Source organism: Dermatophagoides pteronyssinus, unplaced genomic scaffold (genome assembly GCF_027571235.1).
Source record: "Dermatophagoides pteronyssinus isolate colony J.1.1.1.1 unplaced genomic scaffold, Derpt_VIB-CSIC_2022.12 sq0011, whole genome shotgun sequence".
NCBI classification, from domain to species: domain Eukaryota; kingdom Metazoa; phylum Arthropoda; class Arachnida; order Sarcoptiformes; family Pyroglyphidae; genus Dermatophagoides; species Dermatophagoides pteronyssinus.
This window is the reverse complement of record NW_027461535.1, coordinates 527808-549178: the sequence shown is the minus strand read 5'-3', so window position 1 is coordinate 549178 and position 21371 is coordinate 527808. Positions and strand designations below refer to the sequence as shown.

Here is a 21371-nt window from a genome sequence, read left to right as displayed (position 1 = left end):
ATCGATCGATTGATTGATAAGAATCATATTTAAAAAAAAAAAATCCAGGTAGAAAAAAAAACTTTTTCATTTATTCATTTTTTTGTTTTAACCTTGATTAAAATCGATTTTTTAAATTTTGAATTTTTGCAAAGTGTGAAAGGGTTTCATGTGGGTGTGTGTTTGTGTACGGAGCAAACTAAAAAAACTTAGAAATTAAAAAATTTTTAACTATTTTTCTTGACAAATTCTGTTTTGGTTTTTCATGTTTTTATTAAAAATGTTTTTTTTTGTTTACTGACATATTGTGGATTGGAATATAATATTGGTGTGTATAAAGTGTGTTTTGGTGGTGATGTTTTTTGTTGTCTATTTTAACTATATTGTTGTATAGCTTCACGCAATTTTGGTTCACTGGCACCAGAAAATGAATGAACTTTTTGTTCATTTTTAATCAATACAAATGTAGGCATCGATGTTATACCATATTCGCTTGTCAATTCCTATATATCGATGAATGTTGGGAGATTGAAAAAGGTAAAAAAATGAAAAAAAATGAAATGACAATCATTAGATACACAAGGAATAACACATAAGGAAAAAAAACAGAAAACATACTTCATTTTCATCAACATCAACCTTCAATACAACCAATTTATCTTTATTTTCTTCGGCCATTTTTTCCAATACCGGTGCAATCAAACGACAAGGGCCACACCAAGTGGCATAAAAATCAACAACAACCAATTTATTGCCAGCATCTTTTAATTGTTTTTTCATATCATCCTAGCAATAATGATAAACAAACAATCGAATCAAATCAATCATTTTGTGTAACACAACAAACTTACCTTATCGGTAACTTTATGAACCATTTTTGTTTCGTTTTTTGTTTTTTGGTAGGAAGATTTATTTCAGGAATGGATTTTTTTTTAGAAAAAAATTTGGAAAACCAAAGTTGCCTGTTTGCAAATAATAAAAAAAGAAAAGTTTTTTAATTACAGTTTTGCTGTCGTGTGTATGTTTAAATACAAAAACAACAATAATAATCAAATTATGCTGCTGTCAAACAATTAACCATTTAACATACAGAATCTGTTCGGTTACCACAAAAAAAATTCTGGATTTTTTTGGCCAAAACAAAAAAACTTACCTCAACTTTCTTTTTTTTTTAAAAAAAATGATGACTAAGATACAAGTTACAGTGGTACAAAAACGATGATCATAAAAATCCGCTTATAGTATATCTTTCTTTCACTCGTTGTTGCAATGAAAAGAATATAACGTTGGCGTTATTATTATTTGAATAATGGTTGCTGATGGTGATGATAATGTTTGTTTCAACAAAAAAAAAAAAAAAAAATGATTAGTGAGTAAGGCAATTGTATAGAAGAAGAAGTCTTAGCTGAATTTTAATCAATTGATGATGATGATGGTAATGATGATGAGTATATGGCCAAAAAAGAAAAAAATTATCTTCTTTTTTCAAGAGGCGAAAAAAACAAATCAATCCAGGAGCAAAGAGAAACACCGAAGAAGAAGAAAAGAGAAGCGGCAAATGTCGAAGTTACCAAAAGTTTGTTTGTTTGATTGCACGCGTTCGATTTTTTTCGTTAACGTTCTTTCATTCGATTTACGCATGATCAGTTAAAATAGCCGGTATTTTAGCAAAAAAGAAATGGAATGGGCGCCACCACCTTTGGTGTTTTTGAGTGTATATAGCATGGCGGGTGTGGCATATTGCTGCGCATGCTAAATTATGTAATCCAAAAAAAAAAAAAAAAAAGATTCGAATTCGAATTCAAAAAACACCCCCGCACACACACACCAAATATCTTATCGATTTTGACATTTTTCAATTCTTCCTGTTTTTTTGTTTCTCAAACAAAACAAAAAAATCGATTTCGAAAATGTTACGAATTTTCAAAATGATGGTTTTTTCCCCCAAAAAAATATGAAGATATTCTGTTGAAAAAAACAAGCAATCAATAATTATCATTTGCAATATTCAAATTTGCATTTTAAAATTTCTGTTTTTTTTTATCGGAAATACAGATTTCAGACATTGAATATTGCGTGCATGATTTTGTTTTTTCAATTTCAAATTTGCATTTTTTTTTCGATTGATTGTTTGACAAACCTATACAAAGGTTTGGTCTTTTGGTTTTCCTATTTATTACACGCAAGTGACGTCTTCGTTGCCTTTTTTTTGTTGATGATAATGGTAATTGCTTCAAAGCATGTGATATCTTTCTTATCTTGGCTGAATGTTTTTGTTTCATTGATTTCATTTCAATGAAATGGATTTTTTTTTGCAAAAAATCCATTTTTTTCGAAAAGACATTTTGTGTGGAAATAGTACAGACACTATTTAGATAAAAATAGTTTGCAAGTCACCAATCAACTCAACTCAACACACATGTCCAACAGGCATTAAAAACTTGAAAAATTTTTTGAAAGTCAAAAATCAACTTAAAGAACCACTTCTTTTCTCAATTGTTTCAATTTTTTTTTAGATGAATAGGATACTAATCCATACTACTCAACAGCAACGTTATCGATCCATCATAATCCTATTTCGAACGAATTTAATCACATCATCATCATCATCATCATCAACAACATCAAGGTTGTCTGTTTTTAATGGTAGTTCTTCTTCTTTAGCAGTAGTATCATCAAGATCGTCATCAGCCAAACGACTCTATTCTTGTTCTTATTATTCACAAAATAGTTGTTATTATTGTTGTAGTTTGCCATTCGAATTCCTATCAACAACAACAATAAAAAAAACAACAAAACGAGTCGTTTCCAAAGCTACAATAATCAGTCGAAATAGCAGCAGCTTAAGCAACCGTAGTAACAACAACTATTTTAACAATTCAATTACACTACCACAAATCGAACGTTTATCATTATCATCATCATCGTTGTTGTCGTCGTCGTTGTTGTCTTTGTGTCCGGATCATTTCCATCTGGTGGCCAATCAAAACTCAAATCATTTTCATCAATTTCATCAAACAAAGGCAACCATCAACATCAACAATAACGATATTCGATTTGGTCTTTTCAAACATTATTATTGGTTATTTAATTTAATGAAATTATCTTTACCACCATCATCATTATTATTATCATCACTGTCATTATTATCATTATCGCCATTGATTGTGATAGAAAATATAAAATCATTAAAAACATCATTAATCACGGGTTCAATTCAATCATTATTTACATTAAAGGGAACAGCCGCATCGGCATCATCATCATCAGCATCTACATCAAGATCATTGTTCCCAAAAAGAAATTGTGGTAAAGTTTCAGCAACAACATCATCAATTCGTGATACATTTTCAAAACATTTTTATTCAACAACAACATCGACAACGACAAAAATAATGGCACCAATCGATATGAAACATGATTATGATTATGATCTTATTGTAATTGGTGGTGGTTCAGGTGGCCTGGCTGCAAGTAAAGAAGCAGCATCATTAGGTAAAAAAGTTTGTATGTTGGATTTTGTTCAACCAACACCACATGGTGTTACATGGGGTGTTGGTGGTACTTGTGTTAATGTTGGTTGTATACCGAAAAAACTAATGCATCATGCATCATTAATTGGCGGTGAAATTGAAGATGCACATTATTTTGGTTGGCAAACAAAAAATGGTGAACCATTAAAAGATAATTTAAAACATGATTGGTCAACATTGGTTAATTATGTACAAAATAATATAAAAGGATCGAATTTTTCATATCGTGCATTATTAGCAACACAACAAGTAAAATATTTAAATGCATATGGTACATTTGTCGAGCCGAATAAACTTCGTATTGTTTATAAAAATAAAAAAGAAGAATTTATAACATCAAAAAATTTTATTGTGGCTACTGGTGAACGACCAGTTTATCCTATTGATTGTAAAGGTGCACTAAAATATTCAATAACATCAGATGATTTATTTTCATTAAAATATCCACCTGGTCGTACATTAGTTGTTGGTGCATCATATGTTGCATTAGAATGTGCTGGATTTTTACGTGGCCTTGGTTATGATGTTACCGTAATGGTTCGTTCAATAGTATTACGTGGTTTTGATCGTCAATGTTCGGAACATGTTCGTAATTATATGGAAAATTATGAACATGTAAAATTTATTGATCATTGTGTTATGAAACAAATTGATGAATTAAAACCAAGTGAAAATAATGAACCACCATTATTACGTGCTACATATCGTAATCTGGATACAGATGAAGAAATGATGGATGAATTTAATACCATTTTGTTTGCTATTGGTAGAAAACCATGTACAGATAAAATTGGTTTAGATATTGTTGGTGTTGAAATGGATACAAAAGGTTATATACCAAACATAAATGAACAAACAAATGTGCCACACATTTATGCAATTGGTGATATATTACAAGGACGGCCACAATTAACACCAGTTGCAATTGAAGCTGGTATATTATTAGCAAGAAGATTATTTACAGATCAACAAATAAATTGTGATTATATTAATGTACCAACAACTGTATTTACACCATTGGAATATGGTTGTTGTGGTTATACTGAAGAAGAAGCTATTGAAAAATTTGGTTTGGATAATATTGAAGTTTATCATCAATATTTTACACCAACTGAATGGAAATTAAATTATTATGATCGTCCACGTAAACCAATGAATGTTTGTTATGCCAAAGTTATTACTACACGTTCGAATGATGGTGATTCAAGAAAAGAATTATTACTTGGTTTTCATTATGTTGGACCAAATGCAGGTGAAATAATACAATTTACACCATTTCCATTAAAAATGAAGGCAACAAAAGCTGATCTTGATTCAATGATCGGTATACATCCAACATGTGCCGAAATTTTTACAATGTTACCAATTAGTAAACGTAGTGGTAAAGAAGCAACACAACAAGGTTGTTGTGGTTAAATAGCTAAATAATTAACTAAATTAATCCTTTAGTCTCCCCGAAAATTGATACAATAATGATGATGATAATTTGATAATTTAACTAAAACAAAACAAAAAAAAGTACAAAATTTTATTCAAAAATCAAAAATTCTACACAAAAAAAACACCTATAGCTTTGATGATGATGATTTAACCCCTCCCACCACCTTTCTCAAATCAAAAAAACAAAAAAACTTAGATTTTAAAATATAAAAAAATTATTATTTTCATTGTTTTTTCTTCCTTTCTTTTTTTCATCTTGAAATAAAAAAATCAAAATTTTTGAAAATTGAAAATTTTTTCTGCTGCTGCTATTTTCGTTGTTGTTGAGATTTTCTAATTAAGATAAATCTTTGTTTGATTGCAAAAAGGCCAATCAATAAATCCTTGCAATCCGCAATATTTATCAGCAAAAATCAAAGCAGATCTTGCATGCGGTCTACATTATCACATTTATCACGTGGTGATTTGATTTGATAATTGAATCAAAACCAAGCTTATGGATGATGAGGATCAGTTGGATTTTTTGTAGGTTTTTTTTTAATTTTAAATTTTGCCTTTTTTTCGGCCATTTTAATCAATGATAATCCACCAAAAATGTCAATTTTGTTTTGGTTTTTGGCTATTTCCTGATTTTGATTTTTTCTCGGATACATTGTATATGGAAAGGTCACATTTTTGGATCCTTTTATTTTTTTTCGTTCGAATTTTTTTTCTGATCAAAAAAAAAAAAAAATTGAAAAGATCAAATGAACAAAATGGGGATAACGATGATGTCTTTTTTTGGATCGAAATATTTCAAAATTCAACAATTTGAAAATACGATTCTTTTATTGATTACAAATGATGAAATTGCATGAATGAAATGAATGAGAGATTCGATTCTAATTTTAGAATAACGGTTATTGTTTTCAAAATTCTATATAGAATTGATGATTGTGTAGTTTTGACGTTTGCTTCTACCTCACTTCTGTCTTTCTTTCTTTTTTTTCTTCTTCTAAATTCCGATTCTTGGCATGACCGAAGCAAGCGAATGAAAACACATTTTCCGGCAGAGTTTTTGTTTGCTGGTTGCTGAATAAACTGTTTTTGTTTTGTTTTGTGGTTCCAAAAATTGATTTTCATCGAAAATGTCTTCGGTAAATTTGAATAATTTTTCTTTTCAAAATCGATTCACTGATTTTTTACTTTTATTTTAATTTGAATAGGATTCAGTTTGTACGATTCGAACAAGAAAATTTATGACAAATCGTCTTTTGTTTCGACGTCAGATGGTAAGTTTTCAAACAAAATGATATTATCATTGCTCAATCGATTTTTTTTCCTCGTGTCCTTTTATGGCAGATTGTCGATATATCACATCCAAATAAAGCAACACCGGGTAAACAAGAATTACGTGAAAAAGTAGCAAAAATGTATAAAACAACACCGGATCTAGTGTTTTGTTTTGGTATTCGTACCCAGTTTGGTGGTGGTAAAAGTACTGGTTTTGCACTCATTTATGATACATTGGATCATGCAAAAAAATTTGAACCAAAACATCGTTTAATCAGGAATGGATTGAAAAAAGTTGAAAAACAAGCCAGAAAACAACGTAAAGAACGTAAAAATCGTATGAAAAAAGTTCGTGGTACAGCTAAAGCTAAAGTTGGTGCTGGTGCACAGAAAAAGGTAACAAACTTCGTTTATTATCATTACCCCCATCACATTAATCGATTCCATTTTCGTTTTTTTATCATAGAAAAAATAAACCAAACCTTCATTCAACCAGGAAAATTCAAATCAAATTTTTTTTAATAATGGACAAAGGTTGATAACAACAATGGTTCTTTTTCTTGGCTATTTTATTCTGAAATAAAGAAGAAGTTTGTTTAAAGAATATAAATAAATTCCTGGACTAAATCACACGCACACACAATACACAAACACGAGAATGTTGGGTAAAAATATTTACACGAATTAAATGGAAAGGGAGAGAGAGAAAACATATGAATCCAGTTGACTATTCATCGACAGCACCAAGAATCAATCCTTTTGATTTAGGATTTTCAAAACGATCCGGTGTACTAATCGACATAACGGCTCGTATTCCAAAGAAAAGAATCAATATTAATAATAATGAAACAATTAGACTAGATATAATGGGTAATGTAAACCATACGGCACAATCAAAACTTTTTTCAAACATTTTTAAACTTTTCGTTCGGACAAATGGTTGTATTTCAAATCGATTGAATTGGATTTCTACGAATTTTTCACCTGGAACTGTAGAAAAGAAAAAGAAAACATTTAGAAATTGTCATCATTTTTGGAAAGAAAGCCACCAAGACTTACCATAAGAATTGTTGACAAACAACCGGTAGGATTTTTTCGAACAGCTATAAGAAAATCCATTTTCATTATTGATTGTAAGATTACGATTTGAATATTCATTTTCGGCATCGTTGCTGTTGCCACCAATTTCAGCAAGTTCAATGGATTTTATTCCCCACCAGGATCTATATTTTGGAAAATTTGAATTTAGACAAAGAAAAAATCGAAATAATCGCATTCAACAATGTGCACATACGTTCGATCACGTTCGAAAAACATTTTTACCGTAAAAGTTTTCGAAATTTTTGTGTTTTTCATTTGAAATTCAATTGATTTGGCTCGTGTTTCGCTTGTTGATTTTTTTGATTTATCCGAATTAACATTTTCACATGTACCATTCAAAACAATAATGTCGGTAAATTCATATTTTTTATTTTTATCTTCGGGTTTTGAATCCTTATCACCTCGAATCATTAAATCAATTTTCGTTGTATACATATATGCACATGGCTGATCATCATTTGGAAATTTCAATACTTTCGAAGCATCAATATCCGCTGAACGACGAACACGTATTTTTGATTGATTTAATTCATCAAAAACAGAATTCTTTTCACCAGTCAACATAAATATTGTTGGTCGTAAAGTTTGATTAAATTGTTCAACATAAGATTGAATGATTGGTTCATTTTTTTCCAATGTATCTTCTGGTAATCGTATGATTTTTTCGAATTTTGATTCAAAAAATTCTGGTTCATATTTTGAATATGGGAAAAACATCTGCAAGAAAAAAATGAAAAGAAAGAAAATCAAAACATATGGCAATGACATATGGCGATCCAGGAGAACATACCGCATCATTTTCATCGAATAACCGAGATAAAAATGGTAGATTATTTTGTGAAAATTGTTCAATATTTAAATCATTCTGTAGGAATGCTATTTTTTGTGTTTGTTTACTACCATCATCAACATGATACATTTGTAATAAATCTTCTGGATAAACATCATCGATTAATGATGATTTTGGTGCAGATAATGGATCAATGCCGTTCATTGACCATAATATTAATGGAATTTTCGATTCATTATCTTCAGCGCAATGAATTAGGCAAAATAATGCCATAAAAATGATGAATGATATGTTATGATTCATCTTGATAATGACGAATGATGAAAGAAGATTCTTATTTTGGGAAGAAAAAATCAATAACAACAAATTATCATTTGACTCAAACACAAACGCCCAATATATATCAAACAAGGAACACGCAGATGTCAAAACAGCTGTCCTGGTCATCGCGATCGTTGATGGATGGAAATAGAACGATGACTGCCATCTATTGACAATCATATTTGCATATTTTGATTTGATCAAAAAAAATCCTTTTTTAAATTTTAACAAAATTAATTTTTTAAAATGAAAAAAATCAACCGATTCGAAATGGATAGACTCAGACACCCTGATGAATATCTTGAGAATGTCCGAAAAAATTGATTCATGTTGATTGAAATGTTTGTAAACAAAAAAATGACCAACGATTATAATTGAGAAAGGTCTACGTGATTTTTTCGATTACATCATCTATGTACAGGGCCATGAAAAAGAAAAAGAAAAAAGAATTTTAACAGAGCCAAAAAAATATATTTTGTTGAAAGTAAATAATCCCAACAACAACAACCATCAACATTGAAACAGGTTAAAAATTTTGTTGCATGCTTTTTTTTCGAATAAACATGACATTTGAAATAAAAAAATGTTGATGTTGTTGTTTGATTGATTGATTTGAAGATCTGATGACCGTATACTCCAAAGAAGAATAAACTTATCACCATACTTATTGATCGATTACTTCCAAATATTGATTGATGTGCAAAAAAAAATGATGGCCCAAATCAATAATGACATTAATTAATCTGATATTTGATTGATCTTTGTATTTCAACTTTGCTACTAATTTCTAATTATTATTCAATTTGTAAAAAAAAATTCGATTCGAAATGATGAAACCTACAATCGAAGAATCTACAAATATGACAGCCATCGCTACCTCCACATTCACCACCACCAACACCATGACCACCACCAATAATATTCCAAAGATAATGGTATTTCGACCGACTTTGGATGAAATGAAAGATTTTTCCAAATATTTAGAATATATGGAATCAAAAGGTGCACATCATGGTGGTCTTGCAAAGGTTAGTTATTATTGATGAAACAATTCTTTTCTTTCATGTTTGTATTTGGATGTTTCTAAAATCGAAAAATTCATTTTTGATTAGATTATTCCACCACCTGAATGGATACCACGAAAATCTGGATATGATAATATCAATGTACAGATAAAATGTCCAATAAAACAAGTGGTCAGTGGTAGTCAAGGATATTATCAACAATTCAATATATCAAGTCGTTCGATAAGTTTTCGTGATTTTCAAAAACTTGCAAATTCACCCGATTATCGTACACCGGATTTTTTTGATTATGATGATCTGGAACGTAAATATTGGAAAAATATTACTTATAATTCGGCAATTTATGGTGCTGATGTTCCTGGATCATTAACCGATAATGATTGTAAAGAATTTAATATCAATAATTTGAATACAATTTTGGATCTTATTAATGATAGTTATGGTATAAAAATTATGGGTGTTAATACTGCATATCTTTATTTTGGTATGTGGAAATCATCATTCGCATGGCATACTGAAGATATGGATCTTTATAGTATTAATTATCTACATTTTGGTGCACCAAAATCCTGGTATTGTGTACCACCGGAATTTGGGAAAAAATTGGAAAAACTTGCCAACGAATTATTCATGTCACAATATCAAGAATGTCCGGCATTTTTACGTCATAAAATGACAATAATTTCACCACAAATCCTACGAAAATATTCAATACCATATAATAAAATAACACAGGAAAAAGGTGAATTTATGATTACATTTCCATATTCATATCATGCTGGTTATAATCATGGTTTGAATTGTGCTGAATCGACAAATTTTGCTTTACCACGATGGATTGAATATGGAAAACGTGCAACAATCTGCCATTGTCGTGCCGATACGGTAAAAATTAATATGGATGTTTTTGTTAAAATATTTCAATCCGAACGTTATGATAATTGGTTGGAAGGTAAAGATATTGGACCGGATCCAAAAGATCCGACAAACGTTTGTGCCGCTCCATCACCATATTATCTTGAAAGTGATTATAGTTCGAAAATGTATGTAATGGATATGTTTGATTTTGATTTTTGACTGATTTTTTCGTTTTTTGATCAATTTTGTTTACTACAGAAAACCAAAACGACAACCATCATATAAACGGCAACTGATACAACAGAATAAAAATACCCTAAATCAATTATTGGTTGAAGAAGAATATTGTCCAGAAGATTTTGAATGTGAAGATAATGATGATTCACCGGATTATTGTTATTATAATGAAAATTATCGTAATGGTGAAAAAAATTTTAAATCAAGAAGAAAAAAATCTAAATGTACAACAACAACAGCGAATAATGATAAAAATCTTAATGATTGTACAAGCAATAATAATAATAATATGGCAAAAATGAATAATGGTTGTGATCATAATAATGGTGATAATTTAATCAAAATTGAATCAAATAATAATAATAACGATGCTGATGATAATGATGACAAGAAAAATGGTAAGTTTTTGGGTGATAAAATGCTGGTAGTTTTCATTGATTTTTTCCCAGGACCCATGAAAACAGAATCAACAACAACAATGAATAATGGCAATAATCAGAATAATAAACTAATAACATATGATTTGGATAATTTTCATTTGAATGAGGTTTGTATTTTTTGTTTGTAATTTTTTTGTTTGTAATTTTTTTTTTTTTTTTTTTTTGTTGTAATTCTTTTGTAAATATTTAGGCTATAACATCATTAGATCAACTATCTAAACGTACTATACAATATACTGATAATCCACAAGCATTTTATGATGAAATTAATTTAAATTATTTTTCATCATTAATCGATCCATTTTGTTCAATTTGTATATTATTACGTTCATTTGAATTTTTACAACAAGATTTAACAAAAATTAGTACAAATCATCTTCATCCACCATTACATAGTCGTATTTTGATACCAAAATTATTATTTAATTTAAAAATTAAAACCAATTCAGATGGCGATGATGATCAATCAAATGTGATTAATAACAATAACAATGATAATGATGATCATAATCAACAATCAAATTTATTGATTTGTTCATCATGTAAATTATGTGTTCATTTTTGTAAGTTTTTAATTTTTAATTTTTGTAAAATTTCGGTTTTATTAATTTGATTTTCCCGTGTTTTTTTCTTTGTTCTGTTCATGTCTTTTCTAGCTTGTTATGGCGTTGAACAAATCCCAGATAATCCACGTGAATGGCAATGTGATCGTTGTCAATCAGGTGATTATGATGCTGCATGTTGTCTTTGTCCATTACGTGGTGGTCCATTAAAACAAACTTTATGTAAACAATGGGCACATTTAACTTGTTCATTAGTTATAACAAATATTAAATTTGATAAACGTATTGTTTGGAAACCGATTGATATTAGTATTGTACAACCATTTCTTGAAAGTGATCGTATGGTATGTGTTTGAATTGACTATTTTTTCTGATTTTTTACTAATCTAAATTCACAAATTCATCCATAGACATGTTGTTTTTGTTCACAAAAATCGAATGGTGGTAATATTTCCAATTATATAATGGGATTATGTGTACGATGTTCAAATCAACAATGTATGGAATATTTTCATGTAACCTGTGCTCATCGTGAAGGCGTTCAATTTGAATTGAATGATAATCTGACATCATTTCGTTTGATTTGTAAAAAATGTCAATTGAATAAATTTTATCGAAACTCATCAACTATTACTAGCAACAACAACAACAACCATATCAATCAACAACAACAACAACAAAATGAAAATTTAGAATTAGATCAAATGGTTATTGCACGTTATTCACCAAATTGTTATTCATATGCACGGATTATTGAACATTTTGATGAAATGATGCATCATGTACAATTTGTTGATAATACATTTGTTAATAATATTCATTCGGCTGATATTTTGGTAAGTGGATTTCTATGGGAAAGTTAATTATTTAATGAATTTTATGAATTTTACGAAATTATAGAATCGTGATTGTGAAAAAGATCGTCCAATGATTGGTGATCCAATCGAAGTAATATGGAATCGTGAACAATTACATGGAAAATATGCTGGTTGTCATATAACAAAAATGTATCGTATTGAATTTGATAATGGCCAACAAACATCATTTAAACGTGAAGATTTATATAAATTAAATGATGATATACCGAAACGTGTTCAGGTTCGAATTACTGATAATCTTGATTAGCGATATTGATTACTATACTCGATTTATATTAACTACAATCAAACAAACCACACACACTTTAATATTATCAAAATTTTTTTTATTTATGTCGGTGTAAATATTATATCATCACCATCACCACCATTATTATTATCATTATTATTATTATCGATAGCAATTTTCTTATGGCATTTATTAGCTGCTGCTGTGTGTGTGCGTCTGTTTATTTATTTTATTCTGTTTGTTTGAAAATTTATAATTCTCAAAAAGAAAACAAATGCCTTTCCTAGAAAAATGAAATAAAAATAAAATATTTTTTAACAAAACAAAAACTTTTTGTCAACAATCAAAAATCAAGTAAATTTAATGGCGGTGGTTGCTGGTGGTAGTTGTTGTTCGGGGGGTCAAAGACTCAATGGCCATTAATCCAAATCATCAAAGTCTTCGTCGTCGTCATTGTAGTCGAGAACAAAAATCAATAAACCAACAACAACAACATGAACAACATCGACAACCGAAATATTATGAATTTGATCAGATGCCAGAATATTTACGTTTTAATCAATGGATACATAGTGGTTATCGTTCACCACAACTATCAACAATCGAATGTTTAAAATCATGTTTTGAATTACATAATGAAACAATGAATATTTGGACACATTTATTATCAATCCTTTATATCCTATATAATTTCCGGACAATATTTATAACAAAATTTTTCAATTCCAAATTAATATATTTTCATATAATTAGTTGCCTGTCATCATGGATTGGTTCATTATTATATCATATATTTATGAATCATCGTTTAGGTTGGAAAATTTATTCTACATTATTGAAAATAGATATGTTTGGTATTTGGATTACACAAACATTTGGTGCACTAACTACCATACAAGCATCATTAATTATGTTTGATGAATCATTTCGATTGTATTTTAGTGTGATTTACCTGGCCATTAGCATGGTTGTGCTGTATGAATGTTTACAGGCAAAAGAATCATGGCAAAGATCAACAAGTTTTTCAATACTTTTTCTAATGCGTTTGATTTGTTTTATGATTCGATTGCGGACACATTATAATCCTAATCAAATGTCATCATTATTATTGAAAATTTTCAAATATCGTCATATAATTGGACAAGAAATATGGCCAATAATTGGTGCAATTATTGCTAGTACAAAAATACCTGAAAGATTTTTTTCAAATGGTCAATTTGATTATTTCCTTAATAGCCATAATATAATGCATTGTTTAGTTGTTATGGGTGGTTTACATATGCATTGGTCATTCATTGATGATATTCAATTTTTTATCAATTAACCCCAGCGACGAACAACAACAGGCAGCAAAGATCAATCGAAAAAAAAAAAATTCCTTGGTAACAGAAATAAGTTTTTTTTTTAATTAAATTTGAAAAAGATTTAATTAGTTTACCACCAACAAAACAAACAAAAAAACAAAAAACAAAAATCAAATCAATGGATCAACATTTGTTTGCTTGGTTTTAGTGTTTGCTTGTTTTTTGGTCAATTTGATTAGCAAAAAGAAGAAGAAAAAAATTACAAAAAATTCATCAATAAAAAATATTTGTTTTGTTTTGTTAATAAAAATGTTTTTGTTGTTTTGTTTTGTCTCATCTAAATGTTTGTTTTCATTTGAAAAAATTCATTCGGTTTGATTTGATCAACAAAATAAAATATAGCAAAAAAGGAGAGTGAAAAAAAATTGGATCACATCGAAAAAATTGAAAAAATGAAAAAAAATTAGAAAATGCACACACCACATATTCAAAAAAAACATTCATAAAATGATCAGTGTTGTTGTTTGTTTGTTTGTTTCATCATCAGTGAAATTATTTTGGAAAACAAAATTTGAAAAAAAATTAAAGCAAAAAATAGAAATAATTTCAATCAACAGATAAAATATATAGTGTTTGGGTTTGTTTTGTTTTGTTTTTGAAATAAAAAAAAGAATTCACAGAGAGATTATTCACAGGATTATTCATTAACATTCTTCATCGTAATCATTCATCACCATCAAATGATAATCACCACATAGCCACATTATGTAATTAAAATATAAATCATTGGTAATTGATTTTGATCATATTTGGAATATTTGTTGAAAAAAAATTGATTGGTATTTGTGTGTGTGCGTTCGACATAATTCAAATTTCCATATTGAACATTAAATTAGATGAAAAAAAATGATGATGATGACGATAAATGATGATGAAATAATTAAAACATCAACAACAACAACAACAACAACAACCATATAAAAACCATAACAACAATCATAACAATGAAAAGAAGTAGAAGTAGAAGAAAAAAACTTACAGATATAATTTCAGGTGTGTAATATATAGTGTTTTATGATGATGATAATGATGATGATTGTTCCCAAAATTCAAATCAATTGAATTTGAATACAAAGAAAGAAAATAAAGTTTTCAGTCATCATTTTCATTGTTTGTGTGTATAATGTATGTGTCTGTGTTTGCTGGAAAAATCAGTTGAATTACCATGAGAATGGCCAATTATTCAGTCGAATAAAAAAGTTTGAAAAGGAACCATGTTTTTCTTATGCTTTTGGCTTTACTTTTACTACCAATGATTACCCAATAAATGATTAATCAATACGGCAACAATCAATGATATAATTGTAAATACAACAACTAATAATATAGCATATCCTTGATCGGCTGATAATAAAATATTTGTTGGATTTAATAATAAATCGGATGCCGTTGTTATTAATTGTGATTTATTCATATGTTGTTGATGATGTTTCGAATCATGATGATGATGTAAATTGATCAATTGATTTTGTTGATAAACAAGTTGTTGTTGCTGTTGATTTGATGATGATGATGATGATGGTGATAATGATGTGAACGTTGCTGTTGTCGATGATGATGATGATAATGATGATGACTGATTATTATGAGAATGATGTAATTGTTTACTACTATTATTATTTCGATTACGATTATTATGTCTATTATTAAATGATGGTGTTGATTCTGGTGTTATAATTGTTAAACAATTTGATACTAACCAACAGGTTTCAGTTGATGTTCTAACACGGAATGTATATTGTTGTTGTGATTGTAAATGTGTTACTTTATAGCTTTGATTTGGACCTTGATGTACCATTCTTGTTGTTGAATTGGTTGTTGTTGTTGTTGTATCATCATTCGTTGATGATGATGATGATGATGATGATTGATTATTCATCAATAACATATCGACTATATAATTTCGTTTAGTTTGTTGTTCACTACTACCTTGTTGTTGTTCATTTAAATTATTAAAATGCCATTTTAATCGAACCGAAGTTGATGTTACATTTGAACAAGTTAATATTAATGCTTCTTTTTTCGGTAATAAATGTTTTGGTGAACGAGATGTTGTTGTTGTTGATGATGTGGATGTTAATGACGTTGAATTATCACTTTTTGTTGTTTCATTATTAATATCCGTCTGTTTTTGTTGTTGTTGTTGCTGTAACCAATCACAACGTTGATTAGTCATCGCTGTCGATGTTGATTCATCCGATTCCGATTCCGTTTTATCCGATTCATCCGATGCTGTATCATTCAAATTTGGATTATGACTTTCCTTAGTTGATAATTTTGTTGCTATCATGTTGCTGCTGATACGACCATTTGCCATAATCATTTTATTATCACTTGTATTATTATCATCATCTGAAGATTTTGATTCAATACATTCATCATCATCAACATTATCATTATTCATAGATGATTTATCTTTTGAATCATCGACCACAGTTGTTGTTGTTGTTGTTGCGTTAGACATAGATGTTTTTGCACTTTCAGTTGTTGATGATGATGATGATAATAGTTTGCCATTATCCAATGTATCATGTAACAAAATATCACTATGATTATCATCATTATCATTATTATTTTCATCATCTAATATGATGATTGGCTGCTGCTGCTGCTGTTGCTGATTATTATCATTATTATTTTTGGCCAATTTGTTGTTTTCCTGTTGAAGTTGTTGTTGGCATTTTGTTTGATCTTTCGTTAAAAAATTATCGACATTTTCAACGATATTAACAGCCGAGGAAGCAGCAGCAGAAGTCATCAATGTTTTTCGATTACTTTGCTGTTTATTATTTAATGAAACTTGGACATTTGGCTCACAGATATTATTATTAGCAGTGTTAGTTAACGATAAACGATGATTATGATGATGATCATCATTATTTTTTGCTGACAATATTGATTGATTATTAATCGATGATGCCAGATTGGCAGTTTTATTTGATCCTGATGATGATGATGATAATATTGTCACTTTGGATCGATTATCTAGGCTAGATTTTTTACTTTGTTTCCTTATTGAATCACAATCATTCGTTGATGATCTGGATGTTATCATGAATTTTTCATCAATCGGTTGTTGTTGTTGTTGATCACTTTTTTGTTCGTAAAATTCACCACCATTATGATGATGATGATGATGATGACCAATTTCATTATTATTAAATGAAATATTTGGTAAAATTCTTATACTACCGGTATGATGATTATTCTTGTTATCTTTATTTAATTCTGAAAATGATCGTCTTGGTGAATGATGATTAGATGATGAATTCGTTGTTGCTGTTGTTGATGAAGAATTTAATGATAATTTTTTACGTGAAACATAATGATGTGATGGATGATGATAAATATCATTATTATTTTGTTGTTGTTGTTGATGATGATAATGATGAACATTATTATGTGGATGATGATAATACTTATTTAAATTATGTTGTTGATTAGTTTGATGATGATGATGATGATAATAATAATTATTATTATCGATTGTTTGTTGATCCAAGGTGTTTGTTGTTGATGATGAAATATGATTGTTGTTATTGGAAGATGAATAATCATTGGAATTGTATGATTTATTATTGGTCATATATTTTCCAATATTATGAATATCATTATTGGAATTATTATTATTATTTTGGACCGTTATTGGATGATGATAATTACTATTATTATGAGAATGATGATGTGAATCATATTGATACATTGCACTTCCACTTTGATAACGATTATTATTATTTGAATTATATTTGGCCATTATAATATTATTATCAGTTCCGGTTGCTGCTGTTGTTGTTGATGATGTTGTTGTTGTTGTTGAAACAACAGTAGTCGTAGTAGCAGTAGCAGCAGCAATAACAGTTGATGCTGATGATTTTGAATAACGAGAATTTGATGATGATGATGATGATGATGCGGATGAAGATGAAGATGATGCTGTTGTTGTTGTTGCTGTCGATATTGTTGTAGGTGGTGTTCGTCGATTAATACCATCTTTATTATGATGATGATGATTCGTTGTTCCAATTGTATTATTATTATTGTTCGTCATAAAATAGTTAACATTAGCCGATTGTATTGATTGATGATTATTATTATTATGGTTATTATTATGATTATTATAGTTTGTTGTCGATGTTGATGTGGATCGATGTTTATTTGGTGAAGAAAAATTTCTATGTCCACTTGTAGATGTATTATTTGATGATGATCGTTGTCCACCACCAGATCGACCACTAATATTTGAAGATCTAGAATTCATCACTGTTGCTATTGGTGGTGGTGGTGGTGGACAATATGGTCCTAGATTTCCTGTCATAGATGTTGCAGGTGAATGGCTTAAGGGTGGTGGTGGCGGTGGTACTACTGTAGGAAAAACAGCAACCGGTTGTGCCTGTTGTGATGGAATTATCGTATGATTTGGACCAACAACAATAGCAGCAGTAGCATTTGGTGGTTGCGATAATCCAACCCCGGCTGGTGATGCTGCACATGTTTGTGTACAACAACAACAAAATAGATGCGGCTGTGATGGTGTTTGCTGTTGTTGATGATGATGAGATGCGGCAGCGGCAGCAGCAGCAGCCGCCGCTGCTGCTGCTGGATTTGATATGAATGCCGAAGATGCCGTATTTGTCGCCGATGATGACGATGATGAAGATGCAGATGATGCTGATGATGTGGCTGATATTGTTCCACTAGTGTTAACACCATTAGTACTACCGCCACCGCCACAAACACCACCATTATTTGTTGCTGTTGAAACGGCTGTTGATAATGCCGATAATATGATATGTTTTAATGTACCATGTTCATCAACAATTTGTTGTATCATATGACCAGGAGGAACCTTGAAACACATAAATTTAAATATTTTTTTTTGAAAAAAAAAGTAATAAAAAAACAAAAGAGAAATGAAAGAGTTGAAACAAAATGTTAATCATCATTTTTATGCATTTATAATCGCATTAATTTATTTGAAACGAAACAACAACAACAACGAAAACATACCTGAACAGGCATTGGCATTGGTGGAAAGGCATGTTGAGAAATCATTTTGATTGTTGTTGGTCCACGTAACACTGTTTCGTTACCATCGATAAACTGTATGGATACTGATTCACCTTTGAAACGAAAAAGAAAAGAAAAATGTAATAAAAATTTTATGAATGAAAAGAATTTTTGAAACAACAACAAAAAATCTATGTTATTAGGCCTTTGATACAGTTTGAAAATACATGCAAAGATATTTTGTTCAATCAATCAATACAAAATGAAATCGAAAAATTATTATTTACCTGGATTAACATGTAAATCAACAAAATGTGGTGGACCAGGAAATGGATGAGGTGGAAGAGGAAGCGAGGATGGCGGTGGTGGTGGTGGTGGAATTGGATTGGCTGCTACAGCTGTAGCTGCCGAATTTAACATCATTTTTGTTTCTTTTTTCTTCGTTGAAATTTTCTTTGTAAAATTTGAACAAAGTTTTTTTTTGGTCACTGTTGTTGTTGGTCAAAAACAAATTGATTTTGCAGATAGAGTAAGATTTTGCAGTGTAATTTTTTCAGTACATCAAAATTTTGGAATGTGATGGTACAGATCAATACAGTTAATATGAGAGTTTCTCTGGAATTATATTCACATTTGATTTTTGATTTTTGTCGTTTTGATTTGATTTGATAAAAACACACGTAAAACACACACATTGATTATCATGTGATTTGTCTTGTTGGCCTATCAATTTTTGTGATTGTTTTTGTGATCATCAATATGGATGGATGGATGGATCAATCGATAAATTGATGATTATGTTGATTATTAATCACCGTTTCCATTATCATTATTATTGAAAAAAAAACAAAGAAAGAAGGATTTGATTCTCATTGTTGAGTTGAATTTGATAGTTTCATTTTTTTTTTTTTTTTTTGAAACGTAGACAAACAAACACAGACACAGACACAAATATTCGAAGGAAGAAAAATGAAAATTTGAAACAAACAAGCAATAAGAAGAAGAAAACAAGTTCTGTTTTTTTCTTTTAAATGTTATATAAAATCTATTATAAATGGTGAATTTCGTTTGTTGTTGTTGTTGTTTTAATATTTCGGACAAATAATATTAAGGCCAAAAATGCTATATGATGCGTTTTGTATTGTCAAGGAGAGAGTGAGAGAGAGAATTATTATCAATGAATTCAGTTTTTGTTGTTTGTTCGAGGATCACATCTAAAATATTTAATGATGAATGAGAACAGAAAGAAAGATCTTTGTTGGAACATAATGAAACGTAAATCTCTTGTTGGAACATAAACGTTTCTTGTTGTTGTTGTTCGTGGTTGTTGTTACAGGTTAAAAACACAGCTGTTGCATTCATACAATGATGATGATCATTTCATTCGTTTGTTTCTAAAACAAAATGGTCAATCGGATCAATTGTTATGATGATGATGATGATGAGGCAGGCAATTGAAAATTTTTGTTCGTTCACAATTTGGAATGAGCCAAAAAAAAAAAAATCTTGTCTCTTTTTCCATCAAGATGTTCATCACCATCACCAACATCGTCGTTGTTTCTCTTTTTGCCAAAGTTTGGTTGATCAGTCTATATGGTATATATGTTGTTGTTGTTTATATGGCGAGTATCTTGATTGGCCGAGTTTTTTTTCATTTAAAAAATTTTTCTTCTTCGGGTCTCTTTTTCCTATCTTTCTCTCTTTTTTCTTAATTTCACCTGACAAAAAAATTCGTTTGTCAGGTGTAAAAGTTTGCCGAAATTTTTGAAATATTTTTCTCCAACAAGAATGGTGGTGGTGGTGGACAGACAGACAGAAAATTCGAACGTTTTCGGCGTGTGTTGGTTCGATTTTTTTTCGGGAAATTTTTCTTTATTTGTCAAAAACAAAAAAAATTCCACCTTTTAAAACAGGAATTTTTTTCTTTTTTCGAAATTGAAATGAAGAAATTTTAAAAAAAATCACATTTAAAATATCAACGATAACAACAAATGATGGAACAATGAACGATGATCATCCAAAACAAAAATTAAATCAATTGAGTTGATTGATGGATAGATTTTTTGCTGATTATGGCGATGATAATGTCGTCGCTGTTGATGATGATAATGGCCATTCAAAACACAACAAACAATGAAAGAAAATTGGCCAAAAAAGAAACATCGATGATGACAACAAACTAGGATTCGCCAATGTTTGATGATGATGATACTGATGATGATGAGTGTTGTTGTCGAACATATAATATCTTTTCATTGGAGAAAAAAAAAATCAACAATATTTTTTTTTTGTTTGACATCATGGCATCACACATCACACATCGCACAATAATAT

The 21371-nt window shown here is 29.5% G+C and overlaps 8 protein-coding genes across 9 annotated transcripts in view; 5 read left to right on the top strand and 3 right to left on the bottom strand.

The window, feature by feature from the left end:
* Positions 1-21371, top strand: part of LOC113788471 (complement C3-like) — a 42777-nt gene that overhangs the window by 17025 nt on the left and 4381 nt on the right. The window lies entirely within an intron of this gene.
* Trx2 (Thioredoxin 2) lies at positions 50-1313 on the bottom strand. Its single transcript, XM_027337943.2, has 4 exons — positions 1133-1313; positions 831-941; positions 598-765; positions 50-482 (listed from the first exon to the last, which is right to left on the bottom strand). The coding sequence occupies exons 2-4, from the start codon at positions 852-854 to the stop codon at positions 354-356; spliced, it is 321 nt and encodes a 106-aa protein (XP_027193744.1). The 5' UTR covers positions 855-941; positions 1133-1313; the 3' UTR covers positions 50-353.
* LOC113788485 (thioredoxin reductase 1, cytoplasmic-like) lies at positions 2356-5245 on the top strand. The gene has a single exon (XM_027337940.2). It carries the CDS (start codon positions 2496-2498, stop codon positions 4926-4928), a length of 2433 nt encoding a protein of 810 aa, XP_027193741.2. The 5' UTR covers positions 2356-2495; the 3' UTR covers positions 4929-5245.
* LOC113788488 (small ribosomal subunit protein eS24-like) lies at positions 5932-6838 on the top strand. Its single transcript, XM_027337942.2, has 4 exons — positions 5932-6088; positions 6158-6223; positions 6294-6620; positions 6691-6838. Exons 1-4 carry the CDS (start codon positions 6080-6082, stop codon positions 6697-6699), a joined length of 411 nt encoding a protein of 136 aa, XP_027193743.1. The 5' UTR covers positions 5932-6079; the 3' UTR covers positions 6700-6838.
* LOC113788480 (uncharacterized) lies at positions 6776-8563 on the bottom strand. The gene is made up of 4 exons (XM_075821632.1): positions 8116-8563; positions 7519-8042; positions 7284-7447; positions 6776-7214 (listed from the first exon to the last, which is right to left on the bottom strand). Exons 1-4 carry the CDS (start codon positions 8560-8562, stop codon positions 6952-6954), a joined length of 1398 nt encoding a protein of 465 aa, XP_075677747.1. The 5' UTR covers position 8563; the 3' UTR covers positions 6776-6951.
* Positions 8917-12732, top strand: LOC113788484 (lysine-specific demethylase 4C-like). The gene is made up of 8 exons (XM_075821625.1): positions 8917-9464; positions 9549-10504; positions 10578-10954; positions 11006-11103; positions 11187-11559; positions 11653-11903; positions 11970-12395; positions 12460-12732. The coding sequence occupies exons 1-8, from the start codon at positions 9264-9266 to the stop codon at positions 12682-12684; spliced, it is 2907 nt and encodes a 968-aa protein (XP_075677740.1). The 5' UTR covers positions 8917-9263; the 3' UTR covers positions 12685-12732.
* Positions 11653-20999, bottom strand: LOC113788470 (uncharacterized). Of its 2 annotated transcripts, XR_012846562.1 has the most exons (4): positions 19325-20999; positions 19038-19150; positions 13857-18876; positions 11653-13751 (listed from the first exon to the last, which is right to left on the bottom strand). XR_012846562.1 is itself a non-coding variant. In XM_075821624.1 (3 exons), exons 1-3 carry the CDS (start codon positions 19458-19460, stop codon positions 15277-15279), a joined length of 3849 nt encoding a protein of 1282 aa, XP_075677739.1. In that variant the 5' UTR covers positions 19461-20999; the 3' UTR covers positions 11653-15276. The 2 variants fall into 2 exon arrangements, 1 of the variants encoding a protein (XP_075677739.1); XM_075821624.1 differs by having other exon boundaries at positions 11653-18876.
* On the top strand, positions 13079-14140 carry LOC113788486 (progestin and adipoQ receptor family member 4). The gene has a single exon (XM_027337941.2). The coding sequence runs from the start codon at positions 13079-13081 to the stop codon at positions 13988-13990; it is 912 nt and encodes a 303-aa protein (XP_027193742.2). The 3' UTR covers positions 13991-14140.

Excerpts from the sequence above, each read along its gene's own strand:
- Trx2 (XM_027337943.2), bottom strand. The coding sequence starts at position 854 with ATGGTTCATAAAGTTACCGATAAG. Across the intron at positions 766-830 it reads TTCATAAAGTTACCGATAAG|GATGATATGAAAAAACAATT; the intron begins GTAAGTTTGTTG and ends CATTATTGCTAG. Across the intron at positions 483-597 it reads TTGATGTTGATGAAAATGAA|GAATTGACAAGCGAATATGG; the intron begins GTATGTTTTCTG and ends ATCGATATATAG.
- LOC113788485 (XM_027337940.2), top strand. The coding sequence starts at position 2,496 with ATGAATAGGATACTAATCCATACTACTCAACAGCAACGTTATCGATCC.
- LOC113788488 (XM_027337942.2), top strand. Across the intron at positions 6,224-6,293 it reads TTTTGTTTCGACGTCAGATG|ATTGTCGATATATCACATCC; the intron begins GTAAGTTTTCAA and ends CTTTTATGGCAG.
- LOC113788480 (XM_075821632.1), bottom strand. The coding sequence starts at position 8,562 with ATGACCAGGACAGCTGTTTTGACATCTGCGTGTTCCTTGTTTGATATA. Across the intron at positions 8,043-8,115 it reads TATTCGATGAAAATGATGCG|ATGTTTTTCCCATATTCAAA; the intron begins GTATGTTCTCCT and ends TTTTTCTTGCAG. Across the intron at positions 7,448-7,518 it reads TTTTTCGAACGTGATCGAAC|ATCCTGGTGGGGAATAAAAT; the intron begins GTATGTGCACAT and ends TCCAAAATATAG.
- LOC113788484 (XM_075821625.1), top strand. The coding sequence starts at position 9,264 with ATGATGAAACCTACAATCGAAGAATCTACAAATATGACAGCCATCGCT. Across the intron at positions 10,955-11,005 it reads TAATGATGACAAGAAAAATG|GACCCATGAAAACAGAATCA; the intron begins GTAAGTTTTTGG and ends ATTTTTTCCCAG. Across the intron at positions 11,904-11,969 it reads TTCTTGAAAGTGATCGTATG|ACATGTTGTTTTTGTTCACA; the intron begins GTATGTGTTTGA and ends ATTCATCCATAG.
- LOC113788486 (XM_027337941.2), top strand. The coding sequence starts at position 13,079 with ATGGCCATTAATCCAAATCATCAAAGTCTTCGTCGTCGTCATTGTAGT.
- LOC113788470 (XM_075821624.1), bottom strand. The coding sequence starts at position 19,460 with ATGATGTTAAATTCGGCAGCTACAGCTGTAGCAGCCAATCCAATTCCA. Across the intron at positions 19,151-19,324 it reads TGATTTACATGTTAATCCAG|GTGAATCAGTATCCATACAG; the intron begins GTAAATAATAAT and ends TTCGTTTCAAAG. Across the intron at positions 18,877-19,037 it reads CAATGCCAATGCCTGTTCAG|GTTCCTCCTGGTCATATGAT; the intron begins GTATGTTTTCGT and ends ATGTGTTTCAAG.